General features: G+C 36.6%; 1 protein-coding gene across 3 annotated transcripts in view; it reads left to right on the top strand.

The window, feature by feature from the left end:
- The window catches only part of BRINP3 (BMP/retinoic acid inducible neural specific 3), a 402,427-nt gene extending 382,977 nt beyond the window's left edge, over nucleotides 1-19,450 (top strand). For 2 of the 3 annotated variants that reach the window (XM_040453615.1, XM_040453614.1), the window contains exon 8: nucleotides 17,991-19,450. In XM_040453615.1, the coding sequence (XP_040309549.1) occupies nucleotides 17,991-19,107 (1,117 nt within the window). In that variant the 3' untranslated portion in view covers nucleotides 19,108-19,450. The remainder of the gene's footprint in view (nucleotides 1-17,990) is intronic. The other variant, XM_040453613.1, reaches the window with a different exon arrangement.
- The last annotated feature ends 375 nt before the right edge of the window (nucleotides 19,451-19,825 follow it).

Here is a 19,825-nt window from a genome sequence, read left to right on the forward strand (position 1 = left end):
TTTTGATATGGATGGAAGTAATACCCATTGACTCTTCACGGGAAAGGCAGATAGATGCTATCTAGAGCATGTTATAAGAAGCTAGGATCTAGAAATATTTGTCAAGTTATAGGTGAGAAATCTATTCAAAGACTGACCCTTCTCTTTGCTCTTCAATTTTGCTTTATTCTAACATTTCCCCAAGTGGAATTTTTATTCCAAATACCCCTGTGCTTGACAAAAGAAAACTAAATGGAGTGAAATTTGATTGTTGAAGCATAGAACATAAAGTTGGGAACAAAAGGAAAAGAAATGGGTGATAATTTTCAGGCAAAAGTATTTCTACTTTGCTGAGAAATGTTGATACTATATCTAAAAGAACCTTCTGAAAATTGAAGATAGGCAAATTGAACAGGCTATGCGTATTTGTGTCTGCTAAATATGCCTCTCACTTTATAAATTTTCTAAGGAATTAGTTCATTTATCTGTCAGTATAATTTATTGAATGCATACTATAAGCCAGATAGTGTTTCTGGGAATAAACTGTAAATAAGTGACATAAAAATTCCTACTTCCCTGGAGCTAATATTCTGGTGAAGAGAGACATTTAAAACAACATGAAAATTAATGCTCCAAGAAAAATAAAGCAAAGAAGGGTGATAGGGAGGACTGGGGTGGGCAACACTTTTAAACAGGATATTTGCAGAAAGCCTCAGCTAAGAGAATAGAAGTTTAAACATCTGAAGGAGGTGAAATAAAAAACCAAACAAATGTATGATCAAGGGAGTCCCAGGACTAGGAAAAAGCTAATGTAAATGCCCAGAGGCAGGAGTAAAGGAGTGTTTTGTTCAGGAAGGGGTGAGGACGCAGTGAGGCAGATGTGGAGCTAGAGTGTGGGAACAAAATCCTGGTGAGGTTAGAAAGTGCTAGGGGGCATGGTTATGCAGGATCTTAGAGGTCACTCTAAGGACTTTTATGCTAAATGAGATGATTGGAAGGTTTTGATCTGAGGGGTGATGATCCTACCCCTAGGCATTAATGGAATCACGATGTAATCAGAAGAGAAGAATTTGGGAACTAAATGTTCATAGAGACAGCCAGTGCCACCTCAATCCGTCTGTTCTCTAGATAATAATAATGTATTCAAAGGCACTTAGAGGAGAGCAGGAGAAGGAGTGGATGAATTTGACCCAATTGTTTTTAACACTTGTTAGGAAGAAAACATACTCTGCTATTTTCTCTTCATCTGAAAAACATGCCTTGAGTATTGAAATGGAAGCTGTAGATTTATTTTTATTCCTGGGTTCTTTCCTGGGGGAATGTAGTGCCTGAGCACAACTCCCACCAAAACAACTGTGGCATTGAGATATGGTGACAGGCGTCTTTCAGTTTGGAGGAGTAGGAAGAGGTTGTACTTCAGGTCACTTGCGGGGGTGATATATGTGGGAATAAACTGAAGCGAGAAATAAAACATTTCTTGTAAGGGTCCAAATACTTACTACCGAAGACACTAAAACCACACTTTTGATTCACTGAAAAAGGAAAAGCATACATTGGATTTAAAAATTCAGTACATATTTATTGGTTTACTTTGTTTCACAATCTAGAACTGCACACAGATTCTCCAAACCTTTCATTGCAAAACAAAAGGCATTCCAAAATATATAGAATATTTGAATTGGCTATGTGGTGGCACAGTCAAAGGGGTCAGAATATATTAATACATAGAAATAGTCAATCATTTCAATAATATCAGTTAATGACTTATTATTTTTTTGAAATTCTACTAAATCCTCACGAACTAAGAAAACAAAATAAACTCTGAACATTCATTTGACATTGTTTCAAAAATAATTGCATTATAGGGATATGGCTGAGGCTAAAAGCACTGACTTAATTAAAATAAAATTTTTAATGTTTACTTTTGAGAGAGAGAGAGAGAGAGAGAGAGAGCGAGCCTGAGTGGGGGAGAGGCAGGGGAGGGGCAGAGAGAGAGGGAGACACAGAATCCTAAGCAGGCTCTAGGCTTTGAGCTGTCAGCCCAGAGCCAGATGCGGGGCTTGAACTCACGAACTGTGAGATCATGACCTGAGCCAAAGTTGGACACTTAACCAACTGAGCCACCCAGGCGCCCCTGACTTTATTTTATTTTATTTTTTTTTACATACCTCCACCTCCAGGTTTTATTTTAGACAAGCATTGAAAATCTTTCAGGTGTATTCAATAAAGCCTAAAGAATCCATATTCTTTCCCAAGTTGTTAATACTTTTGTTGATTGTTAAGTGTTTTCCGTCTTTTTTCAGTGACATAAAATCACTTGTCCAGTAAGCCAGTAGATTCAATTTTCTGCTTCAGATTGTCAGTCTTTATATATTTTGATTCCAATAAGTTCCAAGAATTTGGCTTGCTTGGGTTTTATTTTAGTTTTGCTAAAAATTAGTCACTTTTGTTGAATTTCCTTCTAAAACTTTGTTATAGTTAGTACACAAATTACTTAAAGTTGTTCCACCCTAAGATATCCCTCCATCCCTAAGTGCAACTGGTTTCTTTTTTCTTTTCTTTTCTTTTCTTTTCTTTTCTTTTCTTTTCCTTTCTTCTTTTCTTTTCTTCTTTTCTTTTCTTTTCTCTTTTTTCTTCTCTTTTCCTTTCCTTTTCTTTCTTTCTTTTTTTTTCTTTCTTTTTTTTCCCCTAGGAACAAGATCAAGGAATTATTTTGTTTCAAAGTTTACATGCTTCTCTGAAACTTTTCATCTTGTTACTAGTAATCAATATGCTGCTACAAGTAACACAAAACTTGGTGAATTGAACCCTAAAAGGAAAGATTTTTCCTTTTTTTTTTTCCAGTAACAGGAATTCTGTAGAAAATCACTATTGGCAATGGTTCTGCAACTCGATGTTGTAGATGTTGCTGTTGTTGATGGTTCTTGATTATGGGACCAGTTTCCATGCTTTTGTTTGTTTGGTTTTTATTTTTGTCTTCCCTGCAACTTTTCTTGCATGTCTGTTGTCTTCAAACCATGGGACGGTTCTTGTTGCTTCAGACATCAGAATCATTTTCAGGATCAGTAGCAAGAACAGGTGTGGTGAGCCATGGCTATTGACTTCTTTCAGAAAATAGAAGCTACCTCAGGCTCTTCCACCTCAGAGTTCTGTTTGTATCAGAACTGTGGCATGGGCCCAGTGCTAACCTCAAGGAAAACTGAGAAAGTAGGTCATTTTTGGCACACTGAACAAAATCAAGCTTCTGTTTGTAGAAATAAGGGACCCATGGGATATTGCATAGGCAATTAACAGCAAATAAAATATCCATTCTTAATTTATATAGTGTATATATATATAAATATACAGCTTGACTTTGCCTCTTACACAACCAGATGCTATAACATCTGATATATATTAAGATAACTTCATAAGTGAAAACAGAATAGGCACGCCTGGGTAGCTCAGTCCTTGACGTGTCCGACTCTTGGTTTCTGCTCAGGTCATGATCTCACAGTTTGTGAATTCAAGCCCTATGTGGGGCTCTGTGCTGACAGCTCTGAGTCTGCTTGGGATTTTCTCCCTCTCTCTCTCTCTCTGACCTTCCCCACTTGTGCTTGTGCTCTCTCTCTCTCTCTCTCTCTCTCTCTCAAGGTAAATAAATAAACCACCTCCCTTAAAAAAAATTCAGAATGGGAAGAAATCTTGAATAAACCACTATGTTTATATAAGGATGTGATTATGATAAAACTAATCCCCTTCCCTAGGTGAAACATTCCAAGAAAACAGTTCATGATCATTCTCCAATAGGTTTATCCTATGGTAGAAGAATAAGGAAACATGACTAAAAATGTTTAAATAATAACAATTTAACTTCCAGAATCAAAGACAAGTTGGTTTTAGTCCTGGATCCACGTAGGTGTTGTTTCTCTTTCATGGAAGATACATATGACCTAAAAGTCGATTTATTATTGTTCCAAACAGAAGCTGAGGTAGGACCTACCCTTTTTTCAATTTAGTGATAGAATAGCTCTGAGACACACTGATCCAAATTACTTCAGAATATCCTTCATATATGGGGTACCTGGATGGCTCAGTTGGTTAAGTGCCTGACTTTGGTTCAGGTCATGACTTTGTGATTTGGGAGTTCGAGCCCTGCATCAGGCTCTGTAGAGCCTACATGGGATTCTCTCTTTCTCCCTCTCTCTCTCTGTCCCTCCATCACTGGAACTGTCTCTCTCAAAATAAATGGACTTGAAAAAAAGGAAACACACACACAAACACAAAAATAAAGTTAAAAGGAATACAAAAAACTTCAACTTAAAAAAAATCTCTTTTGTACAACATGACTCCTTTTCACTGTCACATGGCTTTAACATAATCTATAAAATAATGGTTTTAAGAATATTATAAACACTATGATGATATTAAGATGTCAGTGTGAACTATGTTTTCATCTCACTTTCTGTTTGTTAATCCAGAAACAGTTTAGTGGCTCACATTTTGTCCAAAGCTTATGTGAACTGTCCAAACATTTCAGACGATTGTCACCTGAGGAGGTAGACTGAAATAATAATTATCTAGAAAAATATACTTTCTGGACATTTTTTCACATATGCCTTTTATCGGGTCCATAACATCATAGATAAAATAACGGAGTGGTGAAGAGCGTGGAGGCTTGCTCATTTTTATAGACAATCTGTGCTGTTGCTTAAGAGGCTCCTTGTGGAAAATGATAGTACTCACTTCATAGACTTGTTGCAAGGGCTAAATGTTAATGTCTATATGTAAAATGCTTAAACAGTCCTTGGCATGTAGTAAGTGCTCTTTATGTATTTGTGATTATTAGTTAATCGTGCACATGAGGATGTGTGATTATGGTGGTGGCTCTGAGGCCTGAAGAGAATGTGGTTTTGACCTCTAGTATATACACTTTCGGTAGATCTGACCAACTAGCTCTGGAATGGCCTTTGTTAACCCTTGGCTTGCAAATTACATATGATTTTATAAGGTCATACTATTTGTATTAGAATAGGTACTTATTCCAGGGGCGCCTGGGTGGCTCAGTTGGTTGAGCGTCCGACTTCAGCTCAGGTCACAATCTTGCAGTCCGTGAGTTCGAGCCCCGCGTCAGGCTCTGGGCTGATGGCTCGGAGCCTGGAGCCTGCTTCCGATTCTGTGTCTCCCTCTCTCTCTGCCCCTCCCCCGTTCATGCTCTGTCTCTCTCTGTCCCAAAAATAAATAAATGTAAAAAAAAAAAATTAAAAAAAAAAAGAAAGGTACTTATTCTATGTCTCATATATAACCACACAAAAAGAATTAATTATCTGATTGTTTTACATCATGGTTTCAGCAGGTATTTGCATTATAATGTCTTTTTCCTTTTATTTTCCAAAGTATTGTTTGGAAGATTAAATTTATTTATTTACTAAATAAATTTGTTACTACTAAAAGATAATAAATGACAATGGTAATAAATGAAAACAAAAACTAAGGTAATTTAAAATTATTTTGTAAGCAAAACAATAATAATAACTAATTTCCAAATAATTTCAACATGGATTTATGGTTCAAAAATTAAATTAAGGCTAAACCTGCAGCACTAAGGAATAAACTTGTGGATTTTTCCCCCTGCCAACAGAACAGATTAAGCTCTTGAAGTGACATAAGTTTCTCTCTATCTTTCTGCCAATTGATAAGAAGCTCCCATTTGTATTGTTGTGGTTTACCCTACAAGTAAGAGAACCATACATTTTGAATACCCATTTGATTTGTGTCACTGCTGATATCCTCCAGAGTGACTCATTTTTTTCCCTATCGGATGATATTTTGGTTAATGGAACGTCTTGTGCGCTGAGGAAAAAAGCGATGTTCTACATAATGTAAGTCTGCTTGAGAACCCAAGGATTAAAGTGATTGCTCTACTATTTGTTTTCTGAATAGATGTGGCATGGTCATTTGAGGTAATTCATCATTTTCTGTAGTCTCATTTGGAAAATAATGAGGCCGGGGAAGGCTAGACTTACTGAGTTGCTTCTGTTTTCTAAACAGTCATTTGCTCCACGTTTCTTTTCCACAGACTTAAATGTGATATCAAGTTGGTAGAAAAATTAGGAGATAATACCTGTCTTAGTCAATTTGGGCTGCTATAACAAAATTACCATAGACTAGGTGACTTGAACAATGAACTTTTATGTCAAACAGTTCTGGAGGCTAGAAGACCAAGATCAAGGCACTGAAAGACTTGGTGTCTAGTGTGGGGTCACTTCCTCCTTCATAGATGGCCATCTCTTCACTGTGTCCTCACATGATGGAAACAAGGTGAGACAGCTATTTAGGATCCCTTTTCAAAGGGCACTAAAACCATGGATGATGGCTGCATCCTCATTATCAAATTACCTCCCAAAGTTCCTAACTCCTAATACTATCCATTGAGAAATGGGTTTCAACATATAAAATTTGAGTGCATATACACATTTGGTCCATTGTAATACCTGCATACTTTTCTTTCTGATGAACCAAATTATGTGAAATAGGGCCACAGGTCATTGTTATATTAGCAAGCTAAGTAAGCCAACTTTTTAAAATAGTTATTCCCTACATCATTGTATAAATTTTGCAACATTTAACACATTCACACACAAACCACAATATTTCCTTATTCCTATAAAAGGTGACATTTTAGGGGCATAAGCACCCATTTTTTTCTGAGATTGTGGTATAATCATTAACTATGTCTATGGTTCAGAGTATAGTATTTTATCTCCAACAGTAGGCAATGTTCACATAAAGCCACGGCCCTGAGCATGTGACTCTGAGACAGTTTTGATGGATAACAGAACTCTGGAAGGCGATTTTTTTGGTGTTTCTCACCCCCTCCCCCAATGGTCTACTTTCTGACAACCATAAAGCTCCAGAATCGCCATTTACATTAACACCTTAAAGATTACCAGTTTGGGGATCATAGTCCAGTCAACAAAATTCTTAAAGAATAACATACAATCCAGAAGGCTACATTGTTATTTGCTGTCCTAGCTGTTATATAACTTATAAATCTTCTATAATTTTGTCATTCAGATTTGTTCCTTTAAGAAACTTACATGGGAATCCAAATTATTATCATAAAAGTTCTTCGTGGTCATGGAATAAGAGCAAGTGATTTAGTTGATTGACTTTCTTTCCTAATGGCATTACATTTTGATATCTAGATACATTAAGGTCACAAATGCTAATTTACCAAGAGGTCTGAGTCCACTCACCGTTCTGTCAGGGCAACCTCATGCTCAGATAATGCTAGATAAACATTGCTAAATATCACTCTACTGAATCCCCAGCTTTCTTTGTCCTCATGTTTCCATCCTCTTTATTTAGATAAATAGTATTAAACATATGCAAATGAAATTACTTAGTCTGAAGTTACATTCTTTTGTTCCAATTTCTGAGTTAGGAGATAATCTTTTTTTTTTTTTTTTCAAAATTACTTCATATCTATCTTGTCTCCGTAGTACAGATTAATAATTAAATTAGCAGTCTGAAAATAATCCTCTGCAATATCACATTTATAATTGCCATAAATTCAATGAAACCTTTTCAGCTTTGTAGTTAGAGTACAGCACTGGTATTCACATTATAGAATCAATGTCATTCTTATACTACTCACAGTTGTTCAATAATTTGAGAAGCATAAATAATAGATGTAATACTGATGTCTTATAAATTATAACTATAGTGCTTTCAGATTTTCAAATTTCTTGGTGTGGTACATAAAAACACGATTTTGCCAGTTTCTTGTCCTTTATTATCGAGATAATCAGGGTTAAGTTCTTGCCAAGTGGAAACAAAGAGCTGAAAATACATGTACGAGGGGACACCTGGGTGGCTCAGTCAGTTGAGCAACAGACTCTTGATTTCGGCTCAGGTGATGATCCCGCGGTCTTGGGAGAGAGGCCCATGCTGACCTCTGCACTGAACATGGTGCCTGTTTAAGATTCTCTCTCTCCTCCAGGCCCTGTCCCCTGCTCACTCTCTCTCTAAAATAAGTAATAACAGTAATAATAATAACAATAAATAAAATTTTAAAAATAAAAAAATAATTATTTTGTGTTTTTGAATGTAGAGATTATGCATTTTTCCCTTCTATTAACAATAAGGTGAGGGCAAGCACTCATTTGTCTCTCTTCCTTCACTAGATGTTTATTGCTATTGCTTTTGTTGTTTTTCCGTCTGTCTTTCCAAACATAGTGGATCCCTAATTCAACTTCTTGCCTTTCAAGTGTACCAGACTTTGTCTTTGATACAGATCAGGCACATGTACATCTTCCTTCATATTGTTCTTTATTTCAGTTTCAGCGTCTGAGGTTTACTGCATCTTACTTTCCATATCATAAGTGCATTAAAAATAATTATTGCCAGAATTATTTGCCATTTTGTGTTGAGGAGTTTTTCCACAGACTTAAGTCCATGATCCAATTCTGATTTAGCAGTTTGGTTTGGAAGGGTCAGGAAGGCATTTCATTGGTCTCTGGAATTCCAATGAATGTGCATTTTCTTTTTCCTGAGGAGCTTATATTCCAATTAAGAAAACTAACATGTAGGGGTGCCTGGGTGGCTCAGTCAGTTGGGCGTCTGACTTCAGCTCACGTCGTGATCTCATGGTTGGTGGACTCGAGCCCCACATTGGCCTCTGTGCCGACAGCCCAGAGCCTGGAGTCTGCTTCGGATTCTGTGTCTCCCTCTCTCTCTCTCCCTTTCCCACTTACTCTCTCAAAAAGAAATAAACATTGAAAATAAAAAAAGAGAAAACTGACATGTAGAAAATTACAGATATTATCATAAATAGTATACTTCAGTTGAAATGATATAAGAATCTATTAAACCACAATATATGTTTATATGGTTTAACTACAAATACAGTAATATAGATAACTGATACATTTGTTCAAAGAATTAAGTTGTAGTTAAGTAGATTGTCCAAAAGAGACTGTTTAGAGTAAAAATGGTCCAATTTGCATCTTGAGCTGGTTAAGCAGAGGAGAAAGGGCACTCAATTCTAAATCAAGAAAATTCAATGTAGTTGAAATTGCGAATCATATATTTAGGGAAGGAAACAGGAGCAGCCTAAATGGAGGATATATTGAACTGAACAATGAAAGTTAAGTGTTGTCAGTTCGTAAAGGGATTCAAAATTAGGCAAAACACATAGTATATATGAAAAAAATTGGGGTGTCATGCAATTAAAGATGGATCAATTTTAAGGGTAGTTTGCTAGTACACAAATGTAATAAAATGACCAAAAGAGCAGGTGCAGGGCTTCTAAAAATCAGGTTCTTGCTTTACTTGGGGCACAAAGGGTTAAGCTGATATCCACCATTGCAGATAAGAGCGATTGTTGTATTTAGAGAGAAGAAAATGGTAAGCTCAGAGACATTCTACTTGGAAGGATGCTCCCCAGACAAACACAGGTATATCATAGACAGTTCATGTCATAATTGTGTTCATGGGTATAAGAATAGATGGACACCAGATTTGGGAAAATTATATTTTTTTACTTAATTGAAAAATATGCCTTAAATGTAAATAGTATGCTATTAGTTTTAGGAAAAAAATGTTAAAATCTGTTAAATCGTTTAAATGGTAGAGTTAGTAGAGAACATTTTATTGATGTTCTCTAAGTTGGTAAGAAATTGGTCATGAACCATACTTAAAAAAAAAAAAAGATATTATGGTGCCTGGGTGGCTCAGTCAGTTAAGCGTTCAGCTCTTGATATCAGCTCAGATCATGAACTCACGGTTGTGGGATTGAGCCCCCTATGGGACTCCACTGGGTGTAGAGCCTGCTTGGTATTATCTCCCATTCTCTTTACCTCTCCCCTGCTCATGCTCTCTCTCTCTCTCTCTCTCTCTCTCTCTCTCTCGTCTCTCGCTCTCTATCTCTTTCTCTCAAAATAAATAAACTGTAAAAAATAAATATTTAAAAACTAGATATAATAAAAATAAGACATTTTTTAAAGGTTCATCACTTACTGGATATCAAGAAAACATATGAAATATTAACAAAAAAGTACAATGGACATTTCCAATTTAGTCTTAAATTTTCTCTTTCAACTTACTCTCTTGTTCACTAATTTATTCACTCATGTAAAATTTACATTAAATTTGAAGTATTATGATCAGAGATGAACACATCTGTGAAGTATGAAATGGAGTGGTCTCTTTATAAGCATTTTATTTTAAATTCCTAAATTATATTATTTAGATTTTCAAATTTAGATCCATAATGCACAATTTTAAGACCAATAAAGGTTTAGAAGGTTTTAATGGGGGAAATTAAGCATAGACATCATAAATTGATTTAGCATGTTATGGTGAAGTAAGCAAATATATATTTTTCTTCACAGAATGTGTAATATAATGACAGACATAAATTATTTGGTGATAATGACTTAGTGTAAAGGACATTATAATGGATGAAAACCAGGACGTCTTGGGTGCACTTAGGAGAAGCTAGATTTCCCCATCTTTGTGAAATAATTGCATTTGTGTCAATGTTCATCAATTACACTAACCACTTTTAATAGCTGAACTTGCACATAATAAATACTTTTTAAACATTTTTAAAAAAAATTGTTTATTTATTTCTGCGAGAAAGACAGAACGTGAGTGGGGGAGGGGCAGAGAGAGAGGAATATACAGAATCCGAAACAGGCTCCAGGCTCTGGCAGCCCAGAGCCTGATGCGGGGCTTGAACTCACAGACCTTGAAATCGCGACCTGAGCCAAAGTCAGATGCTCAACCGACTCAGCCACCCAGGAGCCCCACTTTTTAAATCTTTTTAACTTAGTATCTAATGTGATTTAATGAGCGAGGTATTCCAATTTTTGGTAATCTTTGGAAGAAAATGAAATGTGAACCCTAATGAGGAAAATATTGGGGTGCTTTTGGTAATATCTTCTCTTTATTTATAATAACGTAATTGTGTTCGTTTTCATGTGCTTCACATTTCACACCCTGAATGTTGACCTGTTTCTTTTCATATCTTATGTCACAAGCAAAAGAAAAACATATTTATTGATGTTTTTGAACTATAGTATCAGATGCAGCATCTTTGGGGACAAAGTGTTTCAGTCGCTCTCTAAGAAGTAAGCAGATTGGTCTCTGTACACCATTCAACCAAATGAATTACAAATTAGTTAGACTGAAACCTTTTAGTTTGATGTTGTCCCATGCATTAATTTTTGCTTTTGTTGCTTGTGCTTTTGATGTCATATCAAAAACAAAATCACTGGGAGTAATAAAGACCAGGGATGTGTTTTCAGTTCTATCACTTACTGGCTGTTGGACTTGGGGCAGGTTTAAGTTATTTAAGCTTTAAAAGGCATGCCCTTATCTACAAATTGGGGCAGTAAGCATCCTTACTGTGAGTATTGAGAATCATGAGGAGTAAATAAATAACACCTGTTACGTACTGTATTTCTGATAAATCCTCAATGAATGTTACTTATCAGCTAATAATTTCTTTAGAATACAGCAAACACCTACAACTGTTCCACTCACTTCTTCGTTGTCCTTCTGCAAGCCAAATTATTAGTAGATACTACAGTTTACATTAATAAATTAAAATGTGTGTATATATGTGTCCATAGGTCTCTAGATATATATCGATATACCCACGTAGTATATAGATGCTTCCTTGGGGACTTTTTTATAATGACATTCTTTTTCTTGGGGTGCAAACTTGTTTCCAAGAGTGAAACTACTATTATGTGTTGGAGGAGGTGTCAACATGAGCCCCAGGCCCCATCGCCAAGGCTGAGATGGCCAGAACAAAAGAAATGGAAGACGGCGAGTGACAGAATATTATTTGGTTATTACCTGCCTGTGACTGAGCTAATAATCAGCTTATGATTGTTTAAATAGCCGTGGTGCTTAATACCAAATTCATATTTAGTTTAAGGTATTAGAGTCTGAGAAACACAAATCTATGAAGGCTAAAACAAAATTCTCTATGCAAAAAACTGATACTGAACTTCAAAAAGATGCTGAAATTATATTGTTTAGGTTTTAAGATTTGGATCCACATTGCACAGATTTGGAGAGCAATAAAAGATTAGAAGGTTGAAATAAGAGACCTTTGAAATAAAATTATTAGTGCTCAGAGAGGATTTAACTGTGAGAGGAGGTAATTGTTTTTGTATCAACATATGTTCTAATACCTCAGTGCAAACCATTATACATCAGAATATATGTCCTGAACTTGAGCAATATTGCCTTTACACATGGTTTAGAGTTTCAAAACTGTCACAAAGAGGCTGTACATGTACTTTTAAATACAGTCTTACTTGTGTTATCAATAACTAGGTCTATTTTGATAAAGGTGAAACACAGACATACAGTGTAATATGCATGTGATGCATGAATTGTCATAGAAGAAATAAAATCTTCAGTTTTCTGGAGGAAAAAAGGATTTGTATTAAAGGAACTGCATACAGCAACATTTCTTTAAAAGATAACACTAGTAATAACAGCGATACTAGGACTAAGCATTTACATTTATTTTCCATTTATTCTGTGCATAGGCACTCTCAAGTACTTTTGAAATTGTGCTTTAATTTTTACAACTACCTATATTTTATTCCCAATTTACATATGAGGTAAGTGAAACAAGGTTCAAAGTTGATAGTTGGCTCCCCAGAAGCGATTGAAGCCAATATAGTGTTGTGTGACTCAAAAACCTAAACTTTATATCATAATTAAAAGTTATTTTATTTTTGATGCTGTCTGCCTATAGCAAAACATAGATACTTTCCGTGAAGTCATTTGTTAAGCACTTTTTCTTGTTATCCCATGGAACACTTTCAACAACATTTAAAAAATAATATTTGAATTTGCTTCTCTGAGTTTGTCTTCATTGTAATAGTTAATAGATGTGTAATGGAGAAAGCCATTGAAACTACGAACCTCAGTATTTTTTAAATATTAAAATGAGGTTAACCTTTAGAAGCAACGGTGAAGAATTTTCAATAATGAATACAAAGTAGCTGGTCCATGACATGGGAGATATTCACTAAATAATTAATATTACTGTAACATAGTAGAATTCATTTATTAAAGCAGGATTTAGTATTTGCTTTGTCTTCAGTGAATGCACATGGCAAATTTTTCTAGTGTAGGGTTTACAAATTTTAGTGTATATGGTGGCCACAAGCCCCACATACATGTAAATTCAAAGTCATTTGCTGGTGACTCTTCTGCACAGAAATCTTAACTTTTCTCTACCTTTTTGGACACAGTTTGTTAATACTTACCTCTTTTGGGGAGAGCGCAAGTGAGGAAGGGGCAGAGAGAGGGACCAGAGCATCCAAAGCAGGCTCTGCACCTACAGGCTGACAGCAGTGAGCCCAATGTGGGACTTGAACTCACGAACCACAAGATCATGACCTGAGTCGAAGTTGGACGCTCAACTGACTGTGCCACCCAGGTGCCCCCTTTGGACATATTCTTACGTGCTGATGGCTAGCTTCTTTTTAAAGAGCCCCTTGTAGATATTTGGGTTGTTAATTTTCTTACAGCCTACATGTACATAATGTCCTCTGGGATTGCATATTCCCGGGCCCTGTTCCTAGAAATTCTTATAGTATCTCTGGAGTGAGGCCCAGGAATCTGTTTCATCAATCACACTTACTATCATTCAAAAGATATAAGCGTTTCACTCATACTGTTTTATTATGAGCGGCTACTGTGTGTGACACAGTGATGATGGGGTATATATGTTACATCATTTCACCCTGGTCAAAGGCTGGCAAGTGCAGTCACACATTAAAGCATGAAGGTTCAGACAGTTATCTGCAGTCCCCAGGGTCACACAGAACCAAACTTTGAACCAGTGTTTTTTTGAGCTTCTGCTTAAGATTAAGACCCGTCCCAGGTCACCAGGTAAACTCTGGCCCCAGAATGAGGTATCCATCTTCCAGTCTCAGATAACATGTATCCTGTGGAGAAGAGCAGATCTTAAATCACAGGGAACATCACATGTCAAACAGGGAAAACTGGTTAAATGGCTGTCTAAAGTTCTCAAATTAGGATGCCACGGGATTCCTCAAATATAAACATGCTATAGGCTTTTAACTTAAATTTTACATTTTCACTTAATTTTGGAACGCAGTTTTCTCTTTTTAATACTATCCCATAAAAGCTTTGTAGAAATTATTTTCAAAATGCAAACTCTGTTCCTGATAGATAAGGAGTTCCTCCCCTTCCTGAAATGCTATATATCATAGTAGTTATCACACGTCAATGGCTTTTTTAAATGTTGTCTTTCATTTTTTTTTTTTTTAAGAGAACAAGGGAGTGGGGTTGAGGGGCAGAGAGAGAAGCAGACACAGAATCTTAAGAAGGCTCCACACTCAGTGCAGAGCCCTACATGGGGCTCGATCTCACGACCCCGGGATCATGACCTGAGCTGAAATCAAGAGTAAGAGACTTAACTGACTGAACTACCCAGGTGCCCAATGCTGCCTTCTACTATTTCTGTCTTCTGTTCTTCCATAATCCATAGTTCTTTCACTTTAATTTGTCTTTCCCTCCCTCCTTACTCTACTTCCTCCTTTCTCCTTTCCTTTCTTACTTCCTGTATTAGTAAATATTTATTGAAGTGCAATTAAGTAGATGTCATACACAACACCACATGCTTGACAAAGAGTAGCAAAAGACCTGCCTGCCGGTAGCCCATCTTCTGACATTGCAACCTCTATCCTTAACCCTAGTGACACCAGATAGCTTGTGTGAACAAAAGCTATATACCAGACTTAAAAAAAAAAAAAAAATTGGTACTCTTTTGCTTAAATATTTAGGTATTTTTTAAAGTGTTTAAAAAAATACTCGATACAGCCTACTTTTCATTTTTATTTATTTTACATTAATTACATTAATTTATAAATTTATTTAACCATTAAACTCAATTAAAATAAATTTAAAATTTATATTTATATTAAATATATATTAAATATAAATTTATAACAAATTGTTTAAAGTAAAGAAAAAGCAGTTAAATTTTACTTTGCTGGGAAAAATAAAGCTACGTGGTTTTTTGGGTAAGTGAAAAATCCAGGGTAGGCTTCTCTCTTTATTTTTGGCTCCTTGTTTAGCCTAGATTTGGCCAGGATTACTTTTTCCTTTAAAAATCTATTCCCTACTTGTGAAATAAAGTAAAACAGTCAAAAGGTAGGTAGTAGGGGAGAAAGGACAAGCAAAAAAGAAGAAAATCCACATGCTAACTCTTCCATCCCAGGATACGGGAGCTTTGACAGCGTGCCAAGTTATCAATATTCATACATGACAAGCTGAAACCCGCAAAGCCGAAACACATTCCTTCAGTAATGCATCTGTGGGGATGTGAAAAGGATTGGAGGAGATTGAAAGCTGAAAAAGCCATTGCTTTTCTAAAGTGTCCAAATGCTTCTTTCTACAGTGCCCTAGTTTTGTGAGCTCTGTCTTTAGCCTTAAGGTCCATTTATTTCGTTTGTTTGTTTGTTTGTCCTTATGATTTGGAAACATGATTAGAGCTTACAGTGAAAGGTGAATTGGCTAAGGGAATTTATGCTTTGGTTTCAGGGAAGAAAATATAATTTCCAATCCAGATAGGATATATATTTTATATTCTTTATATTAGAAAGACAAAAGTAGAATTACAGAAGACAGAGAGAGAGAGAAAGGAAGGAGGAAGGGAAGGAAAGAAGGAAGGAAGGAGAGAGAGACAGACAGGAGGGAGGGAGGAAGGAAAAGGGAGAGAAGAAAGAGAGAGAAGTCAATAGGGCGAGACGTTAATGGCCTGTGAAAGAGAAAATTGATGAAATATATGTATCAGTAACTACACATTAAAAATTAGTAACAATTTCTATGTATCTAGACTGAATACAGAAATAAATGAAGTGATTTCATAAACCACAAAAGGAGGCTTTTTGCACATTTCTTCTGTGGGAAGAAAACAAGAAGCATCATATATAGATGTCTGACCCATGAAGTGCCAAAGAGCCTCACATCATTCACAACTCTTGAGTGTGCTCCTGGGAGATTTTTTTTTTTTTTTTCTGAGAACTTGTTTTTAAATTATCTAGAGAAAGTTCAAAGTGAATTTATTAGGTTCAGTTTTCCTGTCAGTGTTTTTCAGTGTGAGAAATAATTAAGAGGACAATGTTTTATGCTTTGGTTGGGTTTGGTTTATTTATTTTTCTTCTTTTCTTCTGGGTCTATAGCAAACAGTTTCATTTAGTAAAGGTGGAAAAGAAAGGGTTTTCATATATTTAATTGTGGAAATGTCAAAGTGTATGTTGTATAACTCCACTTCCTAGCTGGGCCTTTACAATTGAATTAAATGTTCTTTTTAGAGCTTTAAATTTCACTCAAAATTACACTTACGAAGAAAATGTCTTTTCATTCATCTGTGCATTTGACTTAAGATTCCGTAAACATTAACGGGCTGTGATCTCCTAGCATGCTACCTGGTACTGTGCTGTATACTGATAAATAGGCCTACAGGGTTCTGGCAAGCTGGTTACTATAGTTGACAGAGGAAATAGAGTACGGACAAGTAGGTACCAGTAATATAAAATTTAAAATTAAAAAAAAAAGGTACCATGAAAAAAAGAAGTGAGTGTTATCAGAGGGAAGAAAGGAGTCATTTAATTTATTTGGGAAAACAAAGAAAAACTCACTTAAAAAAAGTAAGTGTTGCATAGCAAGGGGAGGCTGGGCAGGGACCAAAAATGACTATGTAATATAAATAGCTCAAATATTGTTCTGAGTATCTTAATAGATTGTTTTTATTGATTATTTGCACAGATTAATACCTGTGCTTTACCAATCGTCTCCATAAACAAATTCTTTAAACAGCAGCAGCATACAGGTATAAAGGATCGGGTGTAATAGATTTCGCTGAAAATCTCATAGGTACTAAATAACAAACACCAGAAAAGCATAAGAATATGAAAGATAGATACACTGTGCAATATTCGAAACACAAGCATACCGTCTGAGCCTATTTTTCCCAAGAATGCAATATGGGAGACATGACTATTCCCACTCTTCACGTGAGAGAACGACAGGTTATAGACGCCCTTCAACTTCTCCCTGATCGTATGGCTAGTGTGAGATAGCAGCATGATAAAAACAAAGACTTATCTGATGACAGGGCCACACATTTCACTTCGTTATTTTACTGAGATTTTAAACACACCAAAAGAGTTTGAATAATGTGAGAAAACAGGGAAAAGCAAAATCTGACATTTGCATCATGAAGAAAAAAATGTTAATGATTCTAATCAAACACGTCAAACTGGCACACTTAACTCTTATTAAAACAACTTGTAGTTGGTTTTAACGAGATATTTTCAACAATATTGTTAAGCAGCCTGTAAGAATAAAGCCAAACACGTTTTAATAATATTTTCCCTCTCAGTGGGTACTTGTTCTGTCAATGTTGATAACACCCCGGGATTTAAATACATTGATTGACATTTTAGAGTTGTTTATTTTTCTTTCATTTTTATTTTACTTTCTATTTAGCTGCCTACCACATCAGTGCTTTATGAAGCTAAGAGTGAATGAATGAGCCGTCCTCATGTATATGCTGTAATTCTACTGTAGATATTTTACGATAATATCACTTTTTATTTCCTGTTGCTGGATAGCATTTCAAAACAATAACCGACCCAATTATGTTCACAGTCAGCCTCTGAGTACCCTAGTGAAATGGCATGCAATCTCATTGGAAGGCATCCCGTGGGCTATTCTAGATCTAATCTTGTGCAGTGAAGAATGGAAACAATTATACAGTATAAATATATATAACATATATAAATGTTATATAAATATGTATCGTTTTCAATCATAAGCCGTATAGCTCTTTTACCCCAGTTAAGTAACTGGAAATAACCTGAAGAAACGATAAAGCTTTCAGAGCTAAGGTTAACTTTGTTGCGGTACACAAAGAACATGTCTTTGTATTTACACGGAGCCGTGCTGTTTTGTGTTTCTAGAACCTCAACCTACTGGCTCACTCGCATCCAGTCTTTTCTCTACTGCAACGAGAACGGCCTCCTGGGCAGCTTTTCGGAAGAGACGCACTCGTGCACGTGTCCGAACGACCAGGTGGTGTGCACCGCGTTCCTGCCCTGCACGGTGGGCGACGCTTCGGCCTGCCTGACCTGCGCCCCGGACAACCGCACCCGCTGCGGCACCTGCAACACCGGCTACATGCTGAGCCAGGGGCTCTGCAAGCCGGAGGTCGCCGAGTCCACCGATCACTACATCGGCTTCGAGACCGACCTGCAGGACCTCGAGATGAAATACCTGTTGCAGAAAACGGACAGACGAATAGAAGTCCATGCCATTTTTATCAGCAACGACATGCGCCTCAACAGTTGGTTCGACCCCTCCTGGCGCAAGCGGATGCTCCTCACCTTGAAGAGCAACAAGTACAAGTCAAGTCTGGTCCACATGATCTTGGGTCTCTCCTTACAGATTTGCTTAACTAAAAACAGCACCCTGGAGCCAGTGTTGGCTGTTTACGTCAATCCCTTCGGAGGCAGCCACTCAGAGAGCTGGTTTATGCCTGTGAATGAAAACAGCTTTCCAGACTGGGAGCGGACTAAGCTGGACCTCCCACTGCAGTGTTACAACTGGTCGCTGACTCTGGGGAACAAGTGGAAGACATTTTTTGAGACAGTGCACATCTACCTGCGGAGTCGCATCAAGTCAAACGGCCCCAATGGCAATGAGAGCATTTACTACGAACCTCTGGAATTCATTGACCCTTCCCGGAACCTGGGTTATATGAAAATCAATAACATTCAAGTGTTTGGTTACAGCATGCACTTTGACCCTGAAGCAATTCGGGACTTGATTTTGCAGCTGGACTACCCCTATACTCAGGGATCCCAGGACTCAGCACTTTTGCAACTTCTAGAGATAAGAGACCGTGTAAATAAACTCTCCCCACCTGGTCAGCGTCGTCTAGATCTTTTCTCTTGCTTGCTTCGTCATAGACTCAAGCTGTCTACCAGTGAGGTGGTGAGGATCCAATCTGCTCTGCAGGCGTTTAATGCCAAATTGCCAAACACGGTGGATTATGACACGACCAAATTATGTAGTTAACCATAAATGTCAAGCACAACCCAAAATCTTGAAGGAGTTTTTACAGTGCTTTTGTGGAACAGTTTATGTTTGGAAGAGTACATTTAAATTGTCTTTTCAATATCTGTCTTATATCAGTCAATAACATTGGATGGCAATTTACACACATGAACTTGCTGACAATGAATATATTATACTGCAGTTTTGGTTTATGAATGAAATAAATACTGACACCAGTCTAGAAGACATTCTACTTTTTACAATAAATTTCATTTGTAATTTTATATGTTCCGTGGCAATGCTTTTGTGCATTACATCCTCTAGAGGGAACATAAAAAGATACCAATAAAATTTTGTAGCTGAACAGTTATTAAAAAGAAGTGCTGTGGGATTCCTTTTTTCCATGAAATGAGTTTTATTTTGATGTAGCTTGGTAGAACCTGGGGAAAATTCACCAAGAGTTTTTTAACATTTGAAGGTCCCCTTCAATAGCCTTTAGAGAGAACCCAACTAGGTAGAATGTTTAGTATTCAGTTGTATTTTCATGATCGACAGCAGAATGGCAGTGGTACCTTTATTACCTGTGCTTATAAATCATTCCTAGAGACACCATCATTATTAAAATAAACAGATAGACTATTTCCCAACTAAATATGAGAACATTCTGGCAAACATAAAGAGTCAGTGTGATTAGAAGCTCATGGAGAAAGTAAACCCTTTATTTCCTTAGCAACATGCT

Source organism: Herpailurus yagouaroundi, unplaced genomic scaffold (assembly GCF_014898765.1).
Source record: "Herpailurus yagouaroundi ecotype Mexico unplaced genomic scaffold, PumYag 209, whole genome shotgun sequence".
NCBI classification, from domain to species: Eukaryota; Metazoa; Chordata; class Mammalia; order Carnivora; family Felidae; genus Herpailurus; species Herpailurus yagouaroundi.